Below are 9,176 nucleotides of genomic sequence, written 5' to 3'. Positions count from 1 at the left end.
AGGAAAGTGGAGCTTGAAGGGGTTCGTGCAAGGCCCCAAGCCAGCTGCAGAACATGCCCCACGTGCTGAAGTTTTTACGGACCGAGGGAAGAAAGAGACTGCGCCTGCCCGTCTGGCTGAACACACGTTTTTATGAGGGGTGGCGCTTCCTGGCCCGTCCTGAATCACGGTCTGGTTGGGGGTCCAGGGGCGGGGGGGGGAGGGGGGCCACTTAGCTCTCGCTCGTCTCACACAGCAGCGCAACCTGCATCGTGATCCAGTGGCTGGGCGGTTTCTTCGTGGGTAAGTACACCGATGTTAAGAAGTTTGAGGGTAAGCCACTAGCTGTCAGAACCCTTGACCTCTTAGGTGTCTGATATACTGGGCATTCAAAAGTATAGAGCTCTGACTCCGCCTGGTTAGAAGTATCTGGTGTTTCAGTGGAAATCTTAAAAAAAAACAAAAACCCAACAGATTGCATCGGTGAAACAAACCCTCAGCTCACACTTTCTACAGGCTAGACTTGGGGGGTTGTTAGGAACTAAGCACACTTAGGTTGGGCGGCTGAGCAACTGCATATGGAAATTGTGCCTGGAGGGTTTAAATTTAAAGAGTAAGTACGGCTTGATCGCACCTATTCTTGAGAAATAACACTGGGTGCCGGTATAGCATCTGTTTTGGATGCTGGCAGTATTGGGGCTCTTTTAAATGTTTTCTGTCTGAAGCTGTCATCAGATTTCCCTAGTGGAACTGGGGAGTGGGACAGAAGGGGTGGCTTGCGTTACTGAGGGACAGCGCAGAGGCTCGAGACACTTGGGCGCTTACCTTCGTTGGCATGAAGAAGATTTCAGGGAAATCACAACATAGCTCACAGGGCAGCGAGTCTTCTAGCATTTTTTCTTCGTGATTCCACCTTGCTCCCTTGATGGATAGTCCAAAGATGTGAACCCCGATGTGTGTGCAGTCTGTGCCCTAAGACCAAAGAGAGGTGCTGTCAGTGGGATCCTGGGCAGGACGCTGCCTTCCACAGGAGCTGGGGACGGTCGTGGAGGCGGCGGGGTAGACCGTCCCCGAGCTGGGCAGCTTTTCCCGGGTTCTAAGGTGGGGACCTTCATTCTTTCCTTGCTCTGAGAGCTTAAACAAGTTTGTAGGCTCTATGTAGGATGAGCCTGAATCGATAAGTATCTCAAACAAGTAAAACTCCAAAATTTCTAGAATTATAATCCTTGGCCGAGTTTTTCAGAAGACACAGATCACAAAAGGGGTCAAACTTTGTCACCTGCTACTGCTAGTGTGACCACCATCACTCACTGAGGCCCTGGAAACTTTAAAAGTCTGGGAGGGATTCTGTATCGTATCTTCGAGTGACATAAAAAGGGTTGAACGAGTTTCTGGTACATTCTGTTAAGCAGAAAACTTTGCCAGCAGCCAATTCTGGGTGTCTCGAGGTGGGGCTTGGGTGGGCCTGGAAGGCATCTCGTTCTCCCCCAGGTGTGTGGAGGGGCTGGGGTCCAGCATGATACCCCTCCCCCCGAAGGGCTCTGTCTTCTCTGATCAGGCAGGTCCCTGGGGAGAAGGGATGGCACCAGGTCCTGAGCTCACCCTCCAGGCTGGGTGGTGCTTGCTGGCCCCTGGGAAGGATGAAGTTTGATGCCATTTGGACTTGAAAGGGGACTGTGTCTAGTTTATGCTGCCTGTCTGGTGCCAGCGTAGTGCCTGGCACGTGGTGAGTGCTGAATAAAGGTTGGTTGAGGAAATGACTGCTTGACTGAACGAACGAACGGCCCCTCTTTCCAATCTCTTAAGCACTCCGGTACCTTAAAGGCTCTCCTGACGATGTTGAGTTTCTGCTGGATGATTATGGAGAACTCCTCCTCTCTGATGTCAGTGGTGTCCGAGAGCACATGGTGGGTGAAAGTGAGGGCATCCATGGAGACTCCCTGGGACCTTCCGTAGTCCTGAAGCACAGCCGTAAGAAAGGCTTCGGAGAAAAACACACAAGGTCCTTGTGAGTCTCGGGGATTGGGGCACTGCACTTCCCAAAGGTTCCTGGCGGGGGTGCTATTAACACTTGCCTCACGGGGAGGGGAGAGTGGGGAAGAGAGTCAGGCGGTACAAGAGGTGGGGGGAGGCGAGTGGGCAGGAGGCCCTGCTACTCGAGGGGGTGCTGAAGCTGGCCTATGGGCCTCATCCTACAGCGCAGAGGGGCAGGGCTGGTGATGGGAGGACTGGGCACAGCTGCCCTGGGCCGGGTGCGGGGCTGGCCCTGGCTCGATGCTCACCTTGTGGAACGAAGAAAGCTGGGAGCCAGTATCTCGCAGGAAATCCCTCAAAGAAACTAGTATTTCCATCCGTGGGGTCCTTGAGGTCGGGGTTGGTGTGCTTCCAAGCTGCGATAAATCTCATGTACCTAGCGGAAGGCAGACCACAGGCTGGGCTGGTAACGGGCAGGATAACCGCACACGTTCAGATGACCGGGGCAGCTTCCTTCCGTCCCTCCCGGCTCGCTCCCTCCCCACCTGGGGACCTGGTCCTGTACTTAACAGCTCTGACCCTGGCGAGGCCGCCAAGCAGAAGGCCTTACGTCTGGGTAACGGGGGATGCTGCTGCTACAGCGGGAACCCGGCTGGGCCTGCAGGACCTGGGGGCTCTTTCTGAGTTACTGACCCTCTGAAAGTATATATAGTGACACTGGCTCAGAGTTGCACAGATAAGCCGCAGTCTGGCGCAGACTTTGGAACCAGATTTCCTGGTTCAAATCCCAATGCTTCCACTGTCTGGTTGTGGAACCCTGGGCAAGTTAATTCCTGTTTCTGTGCCTCAGTTGCCCCATCTCTAAAATGATGACGGTAATAAATGGCAGCACCTACTTCGTGTCCTTGGGCTACTATGGAAATTAAGTGACTTAGAACCAGTAAAGCGCTCAGACACGTTTGACACCCTGTGAGGCAGTGTTTACTCTCACGCCTTTCAAATTATTTTGTATTAAACACATTTGAAAATTAGACATAACTAATTATTTCTTTTCATATCTGCCTCCCCTCCCTCACTAGGGTGCAGGCTAACGGAGAGAGAAATGGACCAGGCTCTGCCTCTGCCCCAGAGGACAGTGACCCTAGAGGAGACTCAACTCCTCAGGTCCCCAATTCCTCACCCTAAACTGAAGATATGGGCCCCCCGCCCCCTTGGCGAATTCACATGGTGCTGTGAGAACCCACCGAGGCGGTGGACTGTTGAGCTCTAAGCAAAAACAAGGGGGAAATGTAAACCGAGCGGCTCTCGCCCCTACCGGTGGTAGATCGCGGTGTAAGCCATCTTGGCCCAGGTGTTGAAGAAGTTCAGTCGCTGGATGAGATTATTAACCCAGGACATCAGGGGCTTGCAGGACTTGTAGGCGTGTTTCTGTCAGGATGGAGGGTCGGGCACGTAACGTTTTTTAGATGTTTTTTCCTGGCCTATAGACACGATGTGTTGCTGGGGGCAACGTGGGCAGGAGAGGCCACAGTTTTGCAGCCGGTACCCACCTCACCCCCAGCTCCTACTTTACAGAAGAAGTTTTTATGGTCACCAGTCTCCTGTACAGCGAACCCCTTCTCCCCTCCCCCATGTCGCAGCCCCCCCAGCGGGCTGCTCCCTGGTGGACTCGTCCCCAGGCCCTTCTCCCTCCCTGTGCCTCTCGGCCCGGTGGGGGCGGGAGGGGCTGCCGCCCGATTAGCTGGCACTCCGGACGCTCTAACTCGGGCTTGCAGACTCTAAAGCGCGTATGCCCTTTTCTAAGCACATATATGCATACACAAGTGTGTGCTTTATTTAAATACATATATATATACACACACACACATTTTTATAATCCTTAAAAATGACACATTTCTCTGAAACTTAAAAAAATTTAACAGTACATCTTCTAGACCTTTTCACTATCATCACGTAACCAGATTCCTGTCAATAGCGAAAACGGTGGTTTTCAGCTTTAGCCATGATCAACAGCCCTGGGATGAATCTCTCTTCAACTTATTTAAGCAGAATTTTATTAATATATACTCGCACCAAAAACGCGTCAGCATCTTTAAATGGATGCCTGCGTTTCATCGTGTGGCTGTGCCCCAGTCAGCGTCCCTCCCTGCAGCCGGGACCTTGGTGTCACTCACCCGCCACAGCGCCGGGACCCTCATTTTGAGAAAAGACTCGTATATTTCCTCCAGGTCCTGGGACAGGATGACCTCTCCTCTGATGGCGAGCTGAAGGCCTTTCAAAGACTCGTGTATAACGAACAGCAGCTTATCGAATCGTTCGATTTCTTGGTTCAGCAAGGTCAGCAAGGCGCAGCGGATCACGGGGTCATAGCCTGGATTGGAGAGGGGGGGGTGCCTCTGAGACGAAACGGGGAGGCAGGGGCTTGGAAGCCAAAGCAACTTCATCGGTCAGGCCAGGGGCTGAGAACCCTTTTCTGCAGAAGGCGCGTCGGTGAATATTTCGGGCCTCGTGGGCCCGCTGCCTGTCGTGACCCCCCCCCCCCCCCCCCCGAGCGTGAATGCAGCAGAGACAGAGGGAAACCAGCAGCATCGCAACACGGCTGCGCCTGTGGGAACTCAAATTCGGTTTCCTTATAACATTTATGTATCACAAAATAGTCTTCGTTTTAGGTGAGGACCGTCTTCGCTCGCAGGCTGTACAAAGCAAACCGGGGGCCGGATTTGCCGACCGCTGATCTGGACGCAACAATCGTACTTATTTGCTCAACGTTGGTTCCAAAACGAATCCTTTTTAACGGGTTAAACACGGATGTTGGAAGTTTACCCGGGAAAATGCCACAGTCCGACACTGTAGCCGCTCAGAGCCGGGCCTGCAGCCCGATCTTGGCACCCAGGCTGGCTGGGTGCCCCGGGCCTGCCCTCAGGTCCCCAGAACCCGGCTGTCCCCATCAGAGGGCCCTCCCAAGCAGAGCCGCCGCTCCGATCATTTCTTCTTCTAGCCTTGGGGCCGTCCCCCGCCCCAGCCCCCGGGCTCACCTCTGAGGCCCTTGTACAGAGTGTCCCAGATGGGGCCGGACATGACGCCCCTCAGCGTGCTCTGCGACCCGGTGTCCTCGCCCTTCTCGACCGTCAGCGGCAGGCGCTTCAGCAGGTCGCACAGCATGTCCATCACCAGCTCGTCGCTGCTCTGCTCGCGGCTGCAGGGGGAGGGACGGGCTGAGGGGCCTGCGCGCTTCCCCGAGGGCGACCGCGAGTGCGTGTCAGGCCACACGCGAGGGGACCGCTCCTGCGCTCTAGGCGTCGGCGGGGAAACGTGCGTTTGGAAAGTTTGCTTCAGGTTTCTTTGTAAAAGCTCCATGGGCTGAACCCATCCGCTTAACGGAAAGAGCAAAACTGGACCGGAGAAGGGGAGGCGACCCACCAGCACGCTCGGGTCGCTCCATAGGCCGTTGGGCCGGTGCCAGATTCCTCGGTGTTTACGCCAGGGGTCCCCGTCACACACTCGGTGGTGACAGGAGACGTGTGGGTACAGGTCTGGGGGATACTAAGCAGAGCTCGTTGGAATCCTTACAAAGGCAAGGACCCAGGGCTCCGGGAGGTGACGGGACCCCCTAAACAGTGGGCAAGCGGGGCATGGCCCTCCCCCGTCACTCCACGTAGGCGCGGGGACTGGCCTTTCAGCAAACATCCAGGCTTCTCACGGCCCAGCCAGTGGGCGACACCCTGGAAGCTGCAGGGCTGCTTCTCAGCCAGTTCACAGCTCACACCGTCATGTGTGACCTTACTTGACTGTCACACTTTGTGTTTGACATTAAAAGCAGGGTTACTCGGTGCAGTGCAGCCGAGGTGACTTCAGGGGTTGGGGAGGGAGGAGGGAGGACTCCTTTGGCAATACTGAGGGCTGAGGTGACGTAGATGTGACATGAACACACGGCCTGATTTTACAGTCACAGGCCCGAGGAGGCCCGAGACCTGGCTTATGTGTCAGGCCGCTGAAGCCTCACAAACAGCCCCGGTGGGCAGACAGACGCTATCTCCACTCACGGGTAAGCGGGACAGGCTACGAGGCAGTGACCTTGGACTCGGAGCTAACAGTTTAACAGCAGGGCTCCCTCCTCTGACCACACTGTCCTGACTTATTACGATGGTCCCCCCGCCCCCGTCCTATAGAAGTAAATATAACATTTCACATTTAAACAAATCCAGTTTAAAAATACAACTCACCAGGTACAGTTCAATTCCTTACTCAGCAAAGGTTTATCGAGCACCTACTACGTGCTTGGTAACTGTGTGTGTGTGTACTGGCTTCAGTGTCAACTGGGGAGTTGAAGTTTTGTATTTTTAGACTATTTTTAGGTTATATATTTTCTATAAGCTCTATACTGTATCTCTTCAAGTGACCATTTTAATAGCTTTTACTACTAATCTTCCTAACTTAACTGATGAGGCGCGTCCTACCTGATCATGAGGCTGTGCGGGATCGTACTTGGCTGCAGGGCAATGAGAGTATTCATGAAATTCTGGGCCTGGGTCTGCCGGCAGCCCCTGGTGGCCTCGGGGTGCAGCCCCATGAGCTCGGCGGGCTCCTCGTCGGGCAGGGTCTGGACGAGGCGGACGTAGTCCTGCAAGCTGGTGGGTTCCGGCAGGGGCTGGCAGACCTGAGGATTTAAGAACTGGTCGGTTTTCCTAGTGCGGGATCGACTCTCGGGAATGCACGAAGACATGCTTCCCCAGGAAATTTGACATAGAAGGCTCCCGTGTGCACGTGGCGTGCTCTAGACGCTTCTGCCAAAAGCTACGTCCGGGGCCACCGCGCTGCGTGACACGCACGTGTAACCATCTTGTTGGGAAGAGAGGAAAGGAAAAGTCCTCAAGGGCCAGGGCGCCTGACGACCCGCTGCCCCGGGAAACTGCACCGTAGATGCTGGGTGCGAATCGTGGACTTTGTAAAACCTGCAGGATGCACGCGGGAGCGTCTTAAGAAAAGCTGACCACTCAGGATGGGTGCACACGGCCTGAGGGTGCAAACTTCCAGCTATAAAATAAATAAGTAAAAAAAACACACAAAAAAAACCCTATTGAATGGGAAGAAGAGAGCTCTTTCTGCCGGTTGCCAGCTATGGCTGTGTCTCCCTGCTTGTGGGCCGCAACCAGCACTGATGGGTTACAGGCTCTGTGAGGACGGCAGCTGGCTGGCTGACAAAACAGGAATTAACAGAGAAATGGTCAATTAATTTTGTAATACGAAAAGCTAACGAAAGCCACTAAGAGTGAACATCGAAACTGATTTAAGTGCAGATTTTTAAAGTTATTATTTTTTATATCTATTAAGAGAGAGGAAGGGAGAGGGAGAGAGAGAGAGAAACATCAGTGATGAGAGTCATTGATCGGCTGCCTCCTGAAGGCCTCCTGCTGGGATCGAGCCCGAAACCCGGGCCTGTGCCCTGACCGGGAATCGAACCGCGATCTCCTGGATCCTAGGTCGACGCTCACCCGCTGAGCCACGCTGGCCGGGCGAAGCGCAGATTTTAAATACTTCGGCAATACTTAGTAAAAACAATCCAGTCGTGTGAGCAAAATGAATTCCCTTCTCACCTCCTCGCTGAAGAAGCTGAAGTCGTCTCTCAACACGTCCGGGTTATAGAACCTGTCGAGAAGGGTGTTGAGGCACCGCCGGTCCCAGTGGTCGGTCACCCGGCCGCCGTAAACCACCTCCCCGACCTGGAAGCGCAGCGTCTGCCACGGGACGTCGGGCTGGGTGGTCAGGGCATTCTCTAACACCTTCACGGCCACCTGGCAGGAAAATTTTTATTATTTCAGTGTGTGTTTTCACTTACTTTGATGCTTCGACATAAAATCAACAACTCTCAAACAGCTAAGTGTATTTTCTGTTTAAAAATATATGGAAACGGGAATAAAAATAAAAATAGTAGGGTATACATCTTTATCCGTTAATTCTTTTTTGTCGTTAGGCAAACCTCAAACTACTTATTTTCTTGAATAGAGTCCACAGGCAACACGGCCCCGCCCCGGCCCCAGCAGCCCAGCCTGGGAGGAGCCCGCGTCATCGTTGGCTGTGATCTGCACGCGGCTGCACGTCTGCAGTTCTCACATCGTTTCCCATTCACCTGAGAAACAGATGCCCCTCCCCATGTGCCCTCCAGGCCTCCTAGAAGGTGGCAGAGCAGGGCGGGCTCCGTGGTGGCCTGGCTGTGTCACTCGGGCCCTCCCCCAAGCTGCCCCGGCCGCCTGCTGAAACCTCCACGGAAACATCTGTGCTCAGCCCTCTCCAATTACTTCCCTTCCCTTCCCTTCTGCTTGGGGATAAAGCAAATTAAATCATCCTGCAGCCCAAGGCTCCAAACCAAACCAAACCAAACCAAACCGAAAAACCGCCAGGCCCGTGGCTCAAGATGCTGGTCTATTTAATTTTTACCAGCCCGATGGGCGGTGCTCTGTTACAGTAACTTGGATTTCAGCTGGTTCTGGTGATTTGGGGCATCTTTACTGAGTCTACCGGTCCTTCCGTTTGATCCGGACATTTCCCGTATTTTCTTCGGCTTGCTTGCCTTTCTCTGTTACTAAGAGCTCTTAGTACAGTGGTGCCTCGGTTTTCGAACTTCTCTGTGGACAAACATTTCGGTTTACAAATGCTGTAAACACTGAAGGAAATGCTTTGGTTTTTGAACACGCCTCGCAAGTCGAACATGCCACACAGATTCCACTGAGGGCAAGGTCCCGAGGCCTAGCCGTCGGCTGTGGATCCCTCGGTTTTCCAACGTTTCGGAACTCGAATGCGCTTCTGGAGCGGATCACATTCGAAAACCGAGGCGCCACCGTCTTATAGAAAGTGCTGCTTCGCACGTCCCCTGGAGCCCGGGGTTCCCAAGTCCTTAACGACCAGGGCCGAGCATAAATCCACCTCCCACCAAGTGCCGAGGTGCCAGCGGGTGGGATTTCTAGGCGGCGCCCTGAGCTCCCGGCACCGAAACCCAGAGGGCTGGGCACCCAGGCAGTTTGCTTCCTTCCCACTGGCAAAGTTGCTCTTACATTCGCCACATAAAAGACACAGAAACCATTTGTCCAATACGTGGAGCCACTACTTCTCTTCATCTTTTGACCAGGCTTTGAGTAAGGTCCGGACAGAGTGCGCAGGAGCGCACCTCCAGCTCCCACTCGACAGATGCCCGAGTGTGGCTGTTTTATGCCATGATCTGCGTGGAG

General features: G+C 53.9%; 1 protein-coding gene across 1 annotated transcript in view; it reads right to left on the bottom strand.

Annotated features, from left to right (window-relative positions):
* Positions 1-198: 198 nt before the first annotated feature.
* The window catches only part of DNAH14 (dynein axonemal heavy chain 14), a gene marked incomplete at its 5' end in the record, with an annotated part of 111,605 nt that continues 102,627 nt past the window's right edge, over positions 199-9,176 (bottom strand). The window contains 9 exons of the mRNA XM_081123985.1: positions 199-427; positions 805-951; positions 1,797-1,960; positions 2,262-2,389; positions 3,269-3,381; positions 4,128-4,324; positions 4,989-5,149; positions 6,411-6,610; positions 7,548-7,745. Of these exons, the coding sequence (XP_080980111.1) occupies positions 212-427; positions 805-951; positions 1,797-1,960; positions 2,262-2,389; positions 3,269-3,381; positions 4,128-4,324; positions 4,989-5,149; positions 6,411-6,610; positions 7,548-7,745 (1,524 nt within the window). The 3' untranslated portion in view covers positions 199-211. The remainder of the gene's footprint in view (positions 428-804; positions 952-1,796; positions 1,961-2,261; positions 2,390-3,268; positions 3,382-4,127; positions 4,325-4,988; positions 5,150-6,410; positions 6,611-7,547; positions 7,746-9,176) is intronic.

This window comes from Miniopterus schreibersii (genome assembly GCF_964146895.1).
Source record: "Miniopterus schreibersii genome assembly, chromosome: 21".
Classification (NCBI taxonomy): Eukaryota; Metazoa; Chordata; class Mammalia; order Chiroptera; family Miniopteridae; genus Miniopterus; species Miniopterus schreibersii.
The sequence above is the reverse complement of the archived record's forward strand: the minus strand, read 5'-3'. Positions and strand labels throughout refer to the sequence as shown.